Below are 16,963 nucleotides of genomic sequence, written 5' to 3'. Positions count from 1 at the left end.
TCTGATGGCAGGAGTCAGTTGCAGAAATTGGTTAAGCCTTCCTAAGAGCCAAAAAATTTAGTGAATAAGCAAATCGGGTTTTTTCCTTCTTTTTTTTTTTTTTTTTTTTTTAATTCCAGAATTTATGTGTGGAATACCTTCAGTCCCCTTATCTGTCTTGTTTTCCTTCTCTTTTTACAGAACTATGTATCACATTGTGCTTTCCCGGATTTCTTCCGCAATTCCACGATGGAGTGGTGGAAGAGGGAAATCGTGGAGGTCCATGACAATCCCACTGACCCCTCAAAAAGCATCAAGTTTGATGGCCTGTGGACGGTAAGTGTGGAAATGCATCTGACTTCTGGATTGTTTCGCTCTGCCTGACACTGGTGGTGAGGGCTTCAGTTCCTAATTCCCAGTATCAGCACTGCTCTGGCAGAAGTATCCTGTGTTAAATTCCCATTACGAAAATGTTGGTCTTGACCATCTTGGAGGCTTGTTCCCATCTTTGTTCCCTTGAAACAAAGAACTCCTGAGTCACAGAACAGTCTGGGTTAGAAGAGATTGTAAAAATCTTCTATTCCCACCCCCTGCCATGGACACCTTCCACTGTCCCAGGCTGCTCCAAGCCCTGTCCAGCCTGGCCTTGGACACTTCCAGGGATCCAGGGGCAGTCACAGCTTCTCTGGGCACCCTGTGCCAGGGCCTGCCCACCCTCACAGGGAAAAATTCCTTCCCAGTATCCCATCTAATCTTGCCCTCCTTCAGCTCAAGGCCATCCCCCTTTTTCTGTCACTCCATGCCCTCATGGAAAGTCCTTTTCCTGCCTTTTCATCTACCCCTTTATGGAACATGGGATGTCCAACTGAGACTGCAGCTGCAGGGGGCTCCTGAGGAGCCCTGCAAGGCTGCTTGTGTGTAATTCAGGATTTATGGTGTTCTGTAGCAAACTAAGGGGTTCTGCTCTGCGTTTCTAGGACATGAATGAGCCGGCAGCTTTTATGAATGGCGCCATGGGTGGCTGTAGGAACGAACTCCTAAATAATCCCCCCTACATGCCTCGTAAGTCTGATCCCTCCTTAAAACACTTTTAGGTTTTTCTGGTTCCTGCATAAATTCTAATCTGGTATATGGGGCATAAAAGCTGAAATAAAGATGGGTTTATCAACCCACAGCTCCTCACTGGATGTGGCCCTTTATTCCTGAGATTATGGGCACACTGCAAGCCCAGATATTTCAGTAGGAGCTGTGCAGCACTTTGCAAAAATAATGTTCTTTCCGGCTCCTTGCTGCATATGGATCCCTATTTTGTGTCTAAGTGCTTTGCTTGAGGCATGGCAGAGAACTGAGCTCTCTGTTTTGCAGTTTTCTCAGATGAATAATGCAATTAATTAAATATTTAGAAAATATCCATGTGTCTCCTCTCATTACCATTTATGTGAACAGTCAAATGCTTGAAATGCTTCGCTTTCTTAGCTCGGCTTTCCTGAAGTACTGCTGTAAAGTAGTACTAATTAGGAATTATTTATTAATGGTTTATTAGCATACTCTCACTGCTTACTGTTGTATTCAGGTTTCATGAGTGGTTTCTCAGGAATTTCCAGGAAATCAGCATTCAGACACAGATCATACCCCCACCACACCCATTTTTCTGTTTGTGTGGTTAGTGTGATGGTGTTTAAAAGGATTTGAGATATTTTCTGATATACTCTGTTTATTCTTTGAGCCTTCCGCAGTAAGAGCATCTGTAACTGAACTATGAAAACATTCCCAGGCCCAGATACCTGCGTAGGAATACTGGAAACATTCCATTTTAAAAATGCTACGTTTATAATTATAAATAAATAAGCGACAGTATGAAGAGACTGAATGCCTAACCGATTAGGAAAATTAAGGAAAAACAACTCAAGTGACTAATACTTATTGTTAATAATAAATATATTTCTTCCCTTTCCACAAGAATTGGGATATAGGTGGGTAGGATTAATCCACAAAACTCCATGCATGGAAGGTCAGCACTACCTGCCAGACGGGACCCCGGCCAGGCACTACGACGTCCACAGCCTTTATGGATGGTCCCAAACCAGAGCCACCCTGCCGTAAGTGTTTATTTGCATATTCCGTGCTGCCTCCAAAACACGCCCCAAATGAGCTCTCCATGTCCGCATTCCTACTGCCAAAACTTCCACTGGTTAATTTAAGATGCCCGAGGCATCTTTCTCTTCACTCTGACGGATCTGGTTTTTCAATCCAGCTCTGAGAGGAGCTGGATGCTCCAAGGGCTGGAGTTATTCCAGGCAGGGATCTCCCCAGTGCTGCAGGAAGGGTGGTGGGAGCAGAGCTGCAGGAGAAGGTGAGGCCTGAGCTGAGGTTGTGCTTCCATGGCTCCACTGCAATAAATCCCTTCTGCACATTAAACTACTGTAATTAAAACATCACCTACTCGTTCTTTCTGGGTGTTGCCTGGTTTGCTCTGGTTTCCCTCTCACTTCACACCCAGAGAGGGAAAATGAAGATGGGTTTTCAGCTGCATGAATTTCAGAAGGGGTCGATTATGTTCTCTATTTAAAATGTAGTGAAAAGGGGGAACGGTGACTTTTAAAATGCAAAGTGTGAGCGCAAAGCTTTGCTTTGAAGCTTTTCTTTTCCCAGTTCCAAGGCCATTATCTGTCCCTCTGAATTGTGCCCAGCCTGCTTTAGATAACGCCTGATCTGGTGATAACAGAGCTGGGTTCTTTCATTTCCAATTCAGCCGGCGAGCAAGGCACAGATTTTCTGTACACATCTTAACCTTAAAGCCCTTGGTAACTTTGATATGGCCATAAAGGGAGAAAATATCAGGGCTGTTTGGATTTGGGAGAGGATGCTCCGTTGGCAGCGTGCCGGTGCAGCCCTGCCAGTCAAGGCAGGCGTGGAATTACTGACAGGGCAGGAGGGAATGTCTGATCCCTGTGCTGTCAGCGCAGTCTGATGGGATTTGGGCATCACAAAATGTGGTGTGGCTGAGCTCCAGGTGCCCATCAAAGCCCCTCCAACTCTCCCCTCCTCAGCTGGGAAGAGGAGAGAAAATATAAAGGAAGATCCATGGATTGAGATAAAGGAGAGTGAGTTACCACTCACCAATGGCTGTCACTGGCAAAACAGCTCAGTTGTGGAAATCAGTTTAATTTACAATCAAATCAGAGAGGATAATGACATTTAAAACCAGATCTTAATTCCCCCAAATCTTCCCTTTTTTCCTAATTGATTCCCTGTTTTCTATCTGCTCCCCAGCAGAGGCAGAGAGGACGTGGAGCAGGGGTTGCAGTCAGTCCATCACGCGCTGTCTCTGCTGCTCTTTCCTCTCCTCTCTCTTCCACTCCTCCTCTCTCCGGGGCTCCACAGCCTCCTGCCGGGATCCAGCTCCAGCACAGGCATCCCAAGGGATCACAGAGGGATCCCAGGCATCCCAAGGGATCACAGCTTCCTTTGGGCATCCCCCTGCTCAGGCGTGGGCTCCTCCAGGGGCTGCAGGTGGATCTCTGTTCCTGTGCTGCAGGGAAACACCAGCTCCAGAGCCCGGAGCATCTCCTGACCCTTCTGCACTGACCCAGGGTCTGCAGGGCTGCTGCTCCCACATATCCTCACCCCTCCCTCCAGCTCCAGTTGCTGTTGGGAGCTCCGTTTTCCCTTTCTTATTCCTGTTATCCCAAAGTCACTCAGTGCTGCTGGTGGGCTCAGCCAGGGGCAGGTCCCTCTGTCAGAAAGGAGGAAGCTTCAGAAGTTTCTCACTGGAGCCACCCCTGCCAAAACCTCGCTGTGCAAACCCAGTGGAGTAGACAAGGATTTGATAAGAAAAGAAATCTCACCATCGTTTTTGTGTTTTAAGTATGGGCTGAAATATTCTCCTCTCTTTTGCGAGGCATTGCAACAGAAATCACTACAATAAATCTCACAGCTCGCACAGATATTCTCACACTGGAAATTTATAGCAAATGCTCTCTACAAAATATAGATATACATATATTTCAGTCCCAAATTTATTTTTTTGGCAGTAACTGAAGGGGTACTTGTGAAACTGAAGAAATGCAATTATTTATTTTGATACTAAACCATCCAAACAGAAAGATTATTTGCACACAAAACTCACAGAAGACTGTAACTGAAAAGTGAACGTCAGTATTTTATGTAACCCGGTGTCATTTCAGTTCTCCATCCATTAGACACAGAAACTTCGGGATATTGCCTTGATGCCGTTCTTTTGTAATGAGGTTTTTGCACAGCCAGAGCCCTTATTAGTGAATACAGGAACTGTTTGGAGGTAAATTCAGCCTTTGTGACCTGAATAATTGTTTTTCATGGATAGAAAAGCTCCAGAGCTATGGAGCTGCAGGCCTGAGCCTCCAGCCACAGAACACTCAGGTCCTGCTCACCCCTGAGCAGTTTGACATGTGACATTCACTGTCTTCACTTTTGAAATTTCAGCTGCCGCTTCCCAAGCATTACTGACACAGGGAAAACAAGCAGAGGCTGGAAATGTTGGATGGCATCTTACAAAGGAATAAAGGATCCAGGAAAAGTTGCTGTTTGTCTTGAAGGAAATAATTGTGGCACACTAGTCTGGTTTAATTGCGGTGGTGATTTAAGTGACTCGTGTGTCTTTGCTGTAATTACGGTGTCACTAAAGCTGCAAATCCTATAGAAAAATTAGCAAATAGTGCCTTATTGAAGCAGCAGTTTAGGCAATTATGGTGGTGCTCACATTGGAGAGCAGTGGGATTTAATCAGGGTGATTTTCTGACTAATATTCATATTGATATCCTGTCACCTTGGTCTTTTGGAAGGACTGCAAATCCCTGAGTCTTTTTTTTAAATATTTCAGCGCTTTTTAGTCAACTAAATTTGTCCTGAGAGGTCCAATATTCCTGCTACCTCTGTTTTCACTCTTCTGAGCCTTTTGGTTTGATTGTTGCTAAATTATTTCCAATTGTTCCTTCAAGTTTTCAGGTACTTTAAGAAAGGAATGACATGCCCTCACACACATTGTGGAGCCCTTAGAAAACAGGCATAGCAAAGTTTTGCTACATTCTTATTTTCCCACAGAGGAGTTAGCCTGAGCTGGAAAACTCCTTTTTCATCCCTCCTTGTTTGCCAGTTCTCTTTGCAGCTGCAGGTTGGCCAGCTCTGCTGGGATTGTGTCTGGATCATATTGAATTGCCATAAAAAACACAAATGGATTGGATGTATACAATATAGCCCTTGACTATGATAATACAAACCCAAATATTTCTTTTCAGTGATGCCTTAAGTTTGAGCTTTCATGTATTTCAGATTCTGTGCTGTCTAGGGGTGCAGTTTTGGGACTCATATTCAGTGTTAGCTCACTTCACAGAGTAAGGAGACTAAACAAATCCTGTTCCTGCTGGAGACTAAGGACAAAGGTTACAAGTTTTCAGGCCCAAAAGCACAAACATCGGTTTTCTCTCTGAAGAGAGGAAACAAGGATGGGGCTTCATAATCTGAAGCTGTAACTGGACAATTAAACCCCAAAATACAAATAGACCAAAACTTATAAAAGTGTGAGACCTCATGGCTGTTCATCCATTTTTTGACCATTTCAGGTCCATTTTGTGACCATTTTAAGTCCACCTTGGGTGTAGCCCTGGCCAGGCTCTTGTCCTGCCCAAGGTGTATCCTTAAATGCCTTTTAATAAGTATCTGCGTTATTCTCTTAGCTCTGTCCAGTCTCTGTTCCAGGACAGCCAAGGCATCACAGAAGCTCTTCTACAATAAATTCTCATGCAGAGTTTCTCCTGTAACTCATTTTTGTGTCTGTTTCCAACGCAGAGCCCTGCACGCAGCCACCAACGAGCGCGGGATCATCATCACCCGCTCCACGTACCCCAGCAGCGGGAAATGGGCCGGGCACTGGCTGGGGGACAACACGGCAGCCTGGGACCAGCTCCGCAAATCTATCATCGGTACGTGGCAGGGAAAGGCTCTGCACTCCTGGGATCACCCAGTCATGGAATGGTTTGGGTTGGGAGGGACCTTAAAGCACAGCCAGTTCTGCCCTTACCGTGGCAGGGACACCTTCCACAGACTGGGTTCCTCCGAGCATTACCCAACCTGGCTTTGCTTCTCCTCCCTCTCCTTGTTTTTTTTATTCCTGTGATTTTTAGCAGAAAAAAATTGGTTCAGCAACCAGAATTTGTGGTCGGTTCCTTTTTTACTTTTTCTTCTTACTTCTTTCTGTACCAGGTGCTGAGAACTCCTTTAATTCCCTTGAGACCAGACCCCTCCATGCTCTGTGTCCTGCCACTCAGCTTTTTTTCTTTGCTCCTGTGCACCTAAATCCCATCTCCTTCTGTAGCAGGAAAACACAACACATTAGAGAAATTGTGAAGCTTGTATCTGGTTCTTTTTTCTCTTCTGATTCAGTAATGTAATAAACAATGTCTATGTAACCATAATGTAAAAAACACAGCCAGTAACTCCAATTTATTTCTCTTTTCAGGCATGATGGAGTTCAGTCTCTTTGGAATATCTTATGTAAGTTAATGAGTTATTAACGTATATTTAATTACCATGATGCCATGCACGATAATACAGTTTTCCATTTGGGTTATTCTGAACATTTCAGACAGGAGCTGATATCTGTGGCTTCTTCAAAGACTCCGAGTATGAGCTGTGTACCCGCTGGATGCAGCTGGGTGCATTCTACCCTTATTCCAGGAACCACAACGAGAAAGGAACACGGGTGAGTTGCAATTTTTTAATAGTTCTTAGCAGCTGGGCCTTTGCAACACACAGGCAGAACTAGCCAGAACAATGCACAATTGCCCTGACTCAAAAAAAAGAAATACATTCTAATTAAAATGGAGAAGAAAAGAACACTTTTGGCTCTTTATCAAATAAAGATTGTCATTATTTCTATGCTTGCTCTGCTGTGAGCCTCCCCATCACCTGGAAGGTTTTATGCCCACAGAGGGGCTGCTCTGGGGTGCGGACTCTTGAAGGAAGCACGTTCTAACTTTGCTTTCACTGAATCAAACTCTGCATATTTTCCCCTCTGTGGTGTTTGCATTTCAAGGAGCTACAGCAGGGCTAAAATGGAGATTTGATGGCAAACACACTTCAAGAAACAGAACTGACCTCGGTGCTCTCAGCCCTAATTGCCCATAATTATACAACAAGTGAGAAAATGGGGCAGTGTAATAAGAGGCTGGAGTGAGACTCAGGAATTTCTGTGCTTTGCACGTTTTGCCACCATCAGATATTGTATTTCTGCTAAAAGGAAAGGGAAATAATTGCCTAAATGGAGGCTAAGGACTGGAGTGGAGAAAGCTGTAAAACAAGATAACTGAGAAACTAAAAAAAGAGGGAAACAGCACTTGTGTTGCAGGGAAAGCTTCAGGTCTAGCAGAGTGGAGCTATTTAGATGGCAAATATCTAATGGATTAAAGTCTCCTTTTCAAAGGCGGCTGCTTTATCTCGCAGCACACACCTTCCACAGGCCTGTGAAAGCCTCCAAAATGCAGATTCAGGGTTATCGTGGTGCTGCCAGTCTTCCCCCGTTTGCCAAGGTATTGTTCCATCCATTTAATAAAGATTTGAGGCTCTCCTGACAGCAGCCCTTGGTGCCTCGGACTGGCTGCGAGTGTGGGAGCAGAGGGCTGGTGGATGATGTCCCCTGGGACGTGTCACGCCTTGGGGACACTTTGCATTCAACATTTTGACTGTGTTCCCCGGGGTTTTTATCAGCTCTCCTCTTTCTAGTTCCCCTCCTGTGGCTGACAGTGACAGCCACGCTTTTCTCTTGCTCCTGAGTTGAAGAATAAATAAATACAGGAAGATGCTCAGCTTCAGAGGAGAAATTTCCTTGGTTCATTTTTGCTACGTTGATTTGGATTTTGTAGTTTTCTCAGGCAGTCCAACCCAGCTTTTTTAACAACATTCTCTCCTCTTTCAGAGGCAAGATCCTGCTTCCTGGGATGAGAATTTCCAGACAATGTCCAGGAATGTGCTGAACATAAGATACACCCTGTTACCTTATCTCTACACCTTACTGTATGATGCCCATGCCCACGGCAGCACTGTGATCCGCCCCGTTCTCCACGAGTAAGTGCAATTCCCCTGCTCTCCTCACCCAGAATTCCCATTAAAACTCCTCTAGTTGTGATCACCTAACAACAGAGTTCCCCCTTTGTTACAGCAATAAAAAAACATAAAATTTTGGCTGAGAAAAACTGAGCTTTTTGCATGTGGTGATCTGCCTTTTTCAAAGAAACTCAGAAAACAGTAGCTCGAATTAAAGGGTCTATCCCAATCTGTCCAAGATTTTGTTATTGTAAATGTTAACCATAGGACCTTCAGAGTTTTGTTGTCCAAACGTACTGAAAAGAAAAAGCAAAGCGATGGAAGAACCCCCTTAAAAGCTAAGCACTAACTCAAGTTTTTCTGATGATTGTCACATCGGGACCTCTGTGCAGCCATTAATTGATCTCTGAATTATTAAAAGCAATAACGAGGGAATTAGACACTAGAATGAGTAGGTGAAATTACTGACAGAAGGGTCTTCAAGGAGGAGCTCTTTGGGAAAGTTCAGCTCTGGCTGTCTCATCCTGACAGGTTTGTGCAGGACAGGAACACGTGGGACATCGACGAGCAGTTCCTCTGGGGTCCTGCCCTGCTCATCAGCCCTGTGATGAAACTCGTGAGCTTTTTTTATGCATTTATTACTAAGGCCAGTTTAATTAGGCTTCACTTTTTGATCTGAGGTGCCTAAAAATTTGTGTGTGTTTAATTGCAGAACGATCGGACCGTGAACGCTTATTTCCCCGACGCCCGCTGGTATGATTACCACACGGTAAGTCACCCTAAAAAAATTGTATTTTAAAACTCCTATTTTCTGTCTTTTCACAGCACTGAGCATGGCAGGGAGGTGGGAACACTCACCTGTCTAATTTGCATTTAATAGAAGTTCTTAGAAACATAAAATCTACTCAGCTAAATAAAGAAATAATAGAAATCCTCGATTCCTTTATGATAATGTATAATAACATGGCCAGATTTATGATAAAAGAAAAGGTGAAGTGATACCTTTAATTTAGAGTTCTTTTCACTTTTTGTAACCTTCAAATGATACACAGAAGGTTTTCGTAATGGAATGTTCTAATAGAGAAAGGAAAAACAGGTTTAGTTGCATAATTTTTCCTGGAAAATAATAAAAGATTTGGGAATAGGAAGAGCAGGATCAAAACTCCCTTCATTAATCACAGGTTTGTGTTTCACCCTCTTGGCCCCTTAGGTTCGGCTGCCATCACCCATAGTCAGGCCAGGCTTTTATAGAGCCAAAATTTCAGGGTTTCTCTTATTAATAGTTACTCCTGCAGTAACAACTTCTAATTAACTTGTCCAGAGAAATATAATTTCATTCTGAAGGAAAACCCTGTAAAAATTCGTAATTATTTTGTACATAGGACACAGAAACTGGCTTTAGGAGACAATTCCAAAATTTATCTGCTCCTTTGGAGCACATCAACCTGCACATCCGAGGTGGATACATCCTGCCTTGGCAAAGACCTGCTAATACAACAGCTTTCAGGTAGGAAGAAGTGAAAATTTTAAACTCAATTTGGCTTTTTGGTGGGTTTTTTTTGTTTGTGTTTTTCGGTTTTTGGGGTTTTTTTGTTTGGTTGTTTGTTTTTTTTTTCCTAATGGTCTTCAGTAGTATGAGATGGGAAGATGGCTATGGGAGGTCAGTTGGGTGGTACACAACTTTTCTGTACAGAAATGACCATTTGGGGACTATGGAAGGTGTTTAGCTGAGGGAATTGAGAGAAAACTGTGTTTTCCACAGCCGGAAAAACCCCATGGGACTCACGGTGGCCCTGGATGACAATCTGCTTGCTGAGGGACACCTTTATTGGGATGATGGTGTTCGTATTGGTACGTCCACAGCTTCTTCCCTTCCGAACCCCCTTTTTTTTTCTGTTGTGAGAATGTTTGGACACTGCCCAGTGAGGCTCCATCCCTCAAAGCCCAAATTCAAGCAGACAAAACCAAACCCAAGGATATTGTGATGGTTTCAGTGTTTACTCTGCCGTGAGATAGGACTAGGAGGGAAAAAAAGTTACAAAGATAGTTTATTCACACACACTAAAAGAATGGGAAAAAAAAAAAAAAGTTGGGAAGGGATGGAACAAACCCTGGGGTGTCTGAGGAGGAGCAGAGGGAAGGGATGGAATTGCGCCAAAGCCACTCCATTTCTGGGGGACAGATCTGAACTCACCTTCGGAGGCAGAGCTGAAATTAAAGCTGCAGTCCAACATTACAGAAGCATGATTCTTCCTGAGTGAAGCCACATGACGCCGTGATTTATAGAATTAATATGTTGTACAAATGAAATCGTGCCCTGGGCCTGAGGCAAGGCAGATAACAAAAGATTCCTCCTCAAACCTATGGGAACCATAACCAATAGATCTTGTGAGAGCTCTCACTAATTTCCTCAACATGGCTAAATTTAAATTGTCTGCAGATAAGAGACACTGAGCTGTCATTTCCCCTCCCACCCAGAGTGCATTACCCTTGTAATAACAATGAGATTCCCATCAGGAATGCAGGAAATGTGCTCTGCATGGTGACCTGGGGGGATCTGGAGATGCTTCACACCCACTGTCAGCACCGGAATCCAGAAATGATGGCCACATTTAGGGAGATCTGAGGATAAATGGAATTTGCATGGGTCACAGGAGTGTGGGAAGGCAGGAGCCCCAATGCCCAGAGATCAGCACAGCTCTGAGGGCAGTTACAGATGAATTACAGGGCTGGGGAAACACCAGCAGTGGTTTCAGGGAGGCAGCAGCCTCTGCCACCATCAGGTGTCACCTGTAATTGACAGGGAATGGAGGGGGATGTGGGAAATGACTCCTCAGTCAGAAACAGAAACAGAAACATTTTTCTCCTCATCTAAACTACCCTGATCTTCCTAGTGCTGTTTCTTTGCCTGCTTTTATATCCCTACCCCTAAAAGTTCTCCTTTTATCCTCATTTCTTTATATACTTTATATAAAGAGTTTATTTACAAAATTTATATATATATATATAAACTTTATATAGGCCAGAAGTGTTTTATGTCTAATAGCATTCATCTCCTGGAAATGCACAACTTCTCTTTATTTACGCATAAATACATCCCTCATATTTTGTAAGTTGTCTATGGACACAATCCTTGAGCAGAAATTTTGATAATGTGTTTATCAAAGACATTTTATTCCATTTCTTTCATTCTTTCTTTTCAACAGATGCATATGAAGACGGCATTTACCTGCTGACAACATTCACTGCTAAGCAGGTAATCACATTAGCTCATATTTATTTAATAATCACTTTAGGTTTGTTTGTTTGTTTGTGGGGGTTTTTTTGTATTTTTAACTATGAGTCTTTTAGTTTGGGTCTTCCTAATGCCTAAATATCCCAACCTTACATTAAATCATGCTCACAGATGATCAGGCTACAAGAATTGTGATTAAAGGGTGCTAAGAATGATTTTAGGAGTGAATCTGAAGAGCATTGTTAAGTACAATTGTCAGATTTCACTTCTTACCATAACCTGTGGAATACCTGGAAATAAATTAGGCTCTAATTATAGGGACTTTTGGCTTAAAAGAAAAGCTCTTTCCGTTGTAGGAGAAAACACTTTCTTATTTCATTATTTTCCAGTGTGCCACAATGTCTTCTGATTTTATCCACACTGTTCTTTCCTCTCATTTAATTCTGTCTTTGTCAAATAAAAGGGTGTTAATTGCTAAGGAAGGGAGTTTGTTTTGCTAACACTCAATATTTGCAGTTGTTAGGAGATTATAAAATAAAAGCACCTTTCCCTGCTCTTTACAAAAACTTGATGAGGAAAAGCCTCGTTAAAGAGGTCTTGAATCAACCAACAATGAGAAACACTCCCTCTCTGAGCACTAAATATGTGGAAATATGTCACAGCACATTTCTGGGGGATCTGGGTACATCCTAAAGAAATCCAAAACCTAGTTAAAATCCCAGTAACTGAATGAGGGGGGACTTGTGAGTGCTGAGGGAGGGGATGGGGAGGCAGCAGCTGTCCTGGGAAGGAAAGAGCAGGAGGAGAAGGGGCTGGAGCAGCTCTGGCAGCACCTGGAAGGTGAGGCTGGGGCAGAGAAGGAGAGGTTTGTCCTGCAGCTCCTGCTCCCATCCAGGGCTTGAGAATTTCTTTTTGTTTCACTCCTCACATCAATGGCAATGAAAGCACAGCAGAGCCCAGGATTTGGCCAGGTTAACAAAGTGGAGAAAAGCTTTCGGTGTTTGAAAAAGAACAAATAACAGCTCACAGGGATTTGGGGAAAAAAAAAAAATGGAAAAAAAACCAAACCTGGAGGAATGAGGACAGCAAATGAAAAGCTCAAGTGGATTTCACAGAATTGCAGAATGGTTTGGGTTAGGAGGGTGAGGCTGTTTTACACTATAACGAAACAGACTCCGAGCTCCAGAAGGCTGAAAATGACTCCTCTATTTTTGGGGTGTGTCTCCCTTTTATACAATTTTGCACAGACCAGTTTGATTGGTGACACAAAGACAAACCTCTTCACTCACATTGGTCAGACCAGAGGGACATCAAGAAGTCCCTCCTAGGGAAAGGAATGAATAACAAAGTTACAGTTACAAAACACTTCTCCTGTTTACGGAAAATTCCCTGGGAAAGGAATTTCAGTAAACCAAAACACCTCAGGCGCGGAACCAGGGCTACAGGAGGGACATTAAAAAATCTTCTCATTCCATGGGCAGGGACACCTTCCACTGCCCTAGGCTGGTCCAAGCCCTGTCCAGCCTTGGACACTTCCAGGCACAGCTGCTCTGGATTTGTGCCAGTCTAATCCCAACCTCTGAGTTTTGTCTTTCCCTCTTCCTGCCAGAACGTTCTGGAGATCACAGTTACACACCAGAATTACGTCGACCCCAACAACCTGATGTTCACTGAAATCAAAGTGCTGGGGGTGCCCAGCAGTGTCAGCCAGGTGACAGTGTCACAGAACGGGGGGACAATCACATCAAACCACGCCGTGGCCTATGACGCCACCAAGAAGGTGAGAAGCTGCTTGAAGGGTTAAAAAAAAAAACATTTCCCACCTGCATTTGTGCTCTTAAACCTGTGGAGATTCAGCTGTGATACCGCATTTAAAATAATTATGTATATTTATCATATTTAAAATATTTTTATTTAGCATGTTTTAATTATTTCTGTATTTACCGCATGTAAAATATTTATATATTTACCATATTTAAAACATTTTATTTGGCATTTTAAAAATATTTCTATATTTACAGTATTGAAAATAATTATAAATTTAGCAAATTTATATTACTTGTATATTTACCACATTTAAATATTTTTGCTGAGCATATTTGAAATATTTGTATCTTTACCATATTTAAAGTAATTATATATTTCACTAATTTTAAATATTTATATATTTGCCACATTTAAAATATTGTTACTTAGGATATTTTAAGTATTTGTGTATTTAGCATATTTTAAAATAATTATATATTTAGCCTATGTAGAATATTTATGTATTTACTGTGTTTAAAACATTTTACTGAGCATATTTGAAATATTTAGCATATTTACCACATTTAAAATAGTTTCGCTTAGCATATTTGAAATATTTGTGTATTTACCGTATCTATAATACATATATTTTGCATATTTAAAAAATTTTTATTAGCATATTTGAAATATCTGTGTATTGACCATATTTAAAATATTTACCAACTTTAAATATTTATGTGTTTACCGTATTTAAAATACACATATATTTTAAATGTACCATGCTTCAGAAAGATGCAGATGTAATGATTCTTTAATGCCACTTAATGGCACTACTGGCAGTGGAATTTGCTCCCAAACAGCGTCTTTGCAACCTGGGAGACGTGACAGGAAGAAAAACATCTCTGAGCATTCTTTGAGATTCTTTTTGGATGGAAAAAAAAATTTCATATGAACTGTTGAATTGCAGCGCATCCCACTTTTAAAATTTCCTTTATGTTTAAAATAAAAGGAACCTCAGCTCTAGAAGAGCCTGTGGATGAAGGAAGGGATCAGAGAGTCATGGTCAGACTCCCCAATCTGTGGTGGTTAAACTGTGTTTGTAGTGATAGAAACACAAATGCTTAAAAAAAAAAAAAAAAAAAAAAAGAAAGAAAAAGAAAAAAAAAGGAAAAAAAAAAAAAAAGAAAAAAAAAAAGAGGAATAAATTCTTGCAGTTTAAAATGAGAAGCCAGTTTCCCCCTGGAACACAGAAACACAGAAAACACCTTGAGGATATTTAGGGCTCGGTAACTAAATGTGCATTTTGTGTGTTTTATTCACAGCTCCTGACAATCACCAATCTCCAGCTGAACCTGGGCCAGAACTACGTCCTGCAATGGAGCTAAAATGGAAAATAACATCGGCCACACCGTTGCATTTTCTCCTATTTTTAAAACTGTTTTTCAATTTTCAGAGTGGGGTTTTTTTGTTGGTTTGGTTTTTTTTTTTTGTCATCTTGGGACACTTTTTTTTTGCCTTACAAACACACCGGTGGAGTCAGTTCACAGCCAGGTATTTTGTGTACGGAGCAGTCACGTGCCAGCAGTGGCACTCTGGGATAAGTTCATCTTTCAGAGTGAGAACTGAAGGGAAAAACTCTGGTTTTTTCAGAGTGGAATTCCTGTCTGACTTCGTTTCAGATAAATTTTGTAAAAAAAGGATGCAGTTGAAGTGGAATTGAAGCTGTAAATTTCGCCTATATTCAACTTCCACCCTAATTTTAATTGCACCCATGCAAGTGATTATTATGAAAAATTTAAGGCCAGATAAAGTAGAAGCAAATGTTTTCAATTATGATTGATTTAGCCTCAAATAATGTTTCCAGCTGTTGATGTATAAAATATTCAGATACTGGAAAAAATAATTTTAAGGGGGGAGGGGGAGGGTGCTATACGACTTAAGCCAGATTTGTGTTTCCTGTATTTTAACCTGAAATTGTAAAATTAAACCTGAAATTTTAAGGTGAATGAATGAATGTTGGTCTCTCTTTATTTCACTGAAGGAAATGTTGTTGTTGTTGTGTATTTACCATAATAATAATTCATGTTAAAGGCTCTTTTTATCCCAAGAGTGCAGCATAGGAACTAAAGAGACTGGGAAAATATATTTACAATTAAATTCAATGGGAATAAACTGCTGCAGGGGGCAGTGGCAATTTCCAGTGACTGTGCTTTACATTCATTTAAAGGATTATTCTTTGCTTTAAAATGTTGGGGTACAAAGCTCAATAGCCAGCACCTCATAGGTGGGTGAATGCTATTATTAATTTATTGAAATTTCACTGCGACATGATAATGAAGTTGGCAAAGAAAATGATCATTTTAGGAGTAATTTTATACTTTATATTCTGACAAATAAAACTTCCCTGTTTTTCCAGAGCTGGCAATGCCCAGCTGCTGAAGATGCGTCCCTTTGCTGCAGAGAGGGCTGAGGGGGTACAGAACCTTCACCCCACTCCTCTCACCTGACATGGGAAATATTAGGGACAGCCAAAGGCTTCCAAGAAACCAATTTTTTCTTATTTATTTTGGGAACCTCGTTACTGGCTTTTTTTCAGCTTTGAGACCCTTCCAAAAAAAAAAAAAAAAAAAAAATTTGGTTTTCCTTACTTACTTGGGGAACCTCATTCTTGTCTTTCAGCGTTGAGAGTCCCAGCGCACAGACTGAACCCCGTGTTCCAGCCCCGGGGGGAGGTTTTACTGAGTCCCCAGGAAAATAATTCCTGAGGAACTCACCCAGGCTGAGAAATCCCAGCTTCAATCTCACTTGACCACCCCTGGGCTTGCTCCCTTGGAGTCTGTCCCACCCCATGGAATGTGGGGATCCAGCAGGAGCCTCTCCCCCTTTTTCTTCTCTCCCCCTTTTTCTTCTCTCCCCCTTTTCTGCCCCTTTTCCCTCCTCAGACACCCTGGATCCAGCCCCAACATGTCCCATTGCAGGAAATCCCATGAAAATCCATCATCCTGAGCAGTGGGGAAGTTTCCAGCAGAATTAAACATCCTGCTTGTGCTGGGATGGGATTTTTTTAACTCTCATTCTCCTCACAGTTTGACTTTCCAGCACTTGTAAAATAACAAGACGCAGAGATCTGACACAATCCTGCTGTACATCCCACCAGAAAATCCTCACTGAAGGCAAAAAGCCTTCCCTGAGAGCCACAAAGTTCTGCACTCCAAATCTTTTTTGCTGAGCTTAATTTTTTGGAACTCTTGGAATTTTGCTGGAACTGTTGCAGCTGAAGGGAAATTCCCACTTTTGGCAGCTTAGAGGGAAACCACCACAAACCGCCGTGGGAAGGAAATGAAGGAAAATTAGCTCTCATTCCATCAGTGTCATTCCAGAGGGTTCCCAAATGAGCCCTGTCCTGAAAAGGCTCCTCCTGCATCCAAATTTTGGGAGTGACTGGATGGGGTGGAACAGGAGCTGCACTAAAGGGACACTGATGGTCCTGGAATTACAATTCCACCCATGGAATAGATAAAACCACGTCACACTTGGCTGTGCTCGTTCTAATGAAGCTGCCACACATGGACAGATAATTGGATTTTTCCTTGGAGCTGGAAGGAACAGCTGGGTGGCAACATCTGGCAGCACAGCTGGAGTGTGGTGTGCTAGGAAAAGAGAGGGTTTGGGGCCTTTGGGGATTTTCCTTTCCCTTTCCTTTCTCCTTTTTTCCTTTTTCCCCTTTCCTTTCCTCCTTTCCTTTCCTCCTTTCCTTTCTCCTTTCCTTTTTCCTTTCCCCTTTCTCCTTTCCTTTCCTCTCCTCTTTTCCTTCCCTTTTTCATTCCCTTTGCCCTTCCCACAAAAGATCACTTTCCAGCTGAGGAACTTCTGGGCGTTTGTTTTGTTTTGTTTTGGTTTTTTTCCAGCTAAACCAGGAAATCT

General features: G+C 42.2%; 1 protein-coding gene across 1 annotated transcript in view; it reads left to right on the top strand.

Moving 5' to 3' along the window:
• The window catches only part of SI (sucrase-isomaltase), a 73,151-nt gene extending 58,233 nt beyond the window's left edge, over positions 1–14,918 (top strand). The window contains exons 35-48 of the mRNA XM_066193689.1: positions 181–315; positions 957–1,041; positions 1,940–2,078; positions 5,806–5,939; positions 6,476–6,510; positions 6,602–6,718; positions 7,931–8,079; positions 8,590–8,674; positions 8,771–8,827; positions 9,441–9,565; positions 9,821–9,909; positions 11,265–11,314; positions 12,903–13,073; positions 14,362–14,918. Coding sequence (XP_066049786.1) covers positions 181–315; positions 957–1,041; positions 1,940–2,078; positions 5,806–5,939; positions 6,476–6,510; positions 6,602–6,718; positions 7,931–8,079; positions 8,590–8,674; positions 8,771–8,827; positions 9,441–9,565; positions 9,821–9,909; positions 11,265–11,314; positions 12,903–13,073; positions 14,362–14,424 — 1,434 coding nt within the window. The 3' untranslated portion in view covers positions 14,425–14,918. The remainder of the gene's footprint in view (positions 1–180; positions 316–956; positions 1,042–1,939; positions 2,079–5,805; positions 5,940–6,475; positions 6,511–6,601; positions 6,719–7,930; positions 8,080–8,589; positions 8,675–8,770; positions 8,828–9,440; positions 9,566–9,820; positions 9,910–11,264; positions 11,315–12,902; positions 13,074–14,361) is intronic.
• The last annotated feature ends 2,045 nt before the right edge of the window (positions 14,919–16,963 follow it).

Source organism: Chamaea fasciata, unplaced genomic scaffold (genome assembly GCF_029207755.1).
Source record: "Chamaea fasciata isolate MVZ Bird 193981 ecotype frontalis unplaced genomic scaffold, bChaFas1.0.hap1 SCAF_11, whole genome shotgun sequence".
In the NCBI taxonomy this organism is placed as follows: Eukaryota; Metazoa; Chordata; class Aves; order Passeriformes; family Sylviidae; genus Chamaea; species Chamaea fasciata.
Note: the sequence above shows the minus strand (reverse complement) of the source record. Positions and strands in the feature narration are given on the sequence as shown.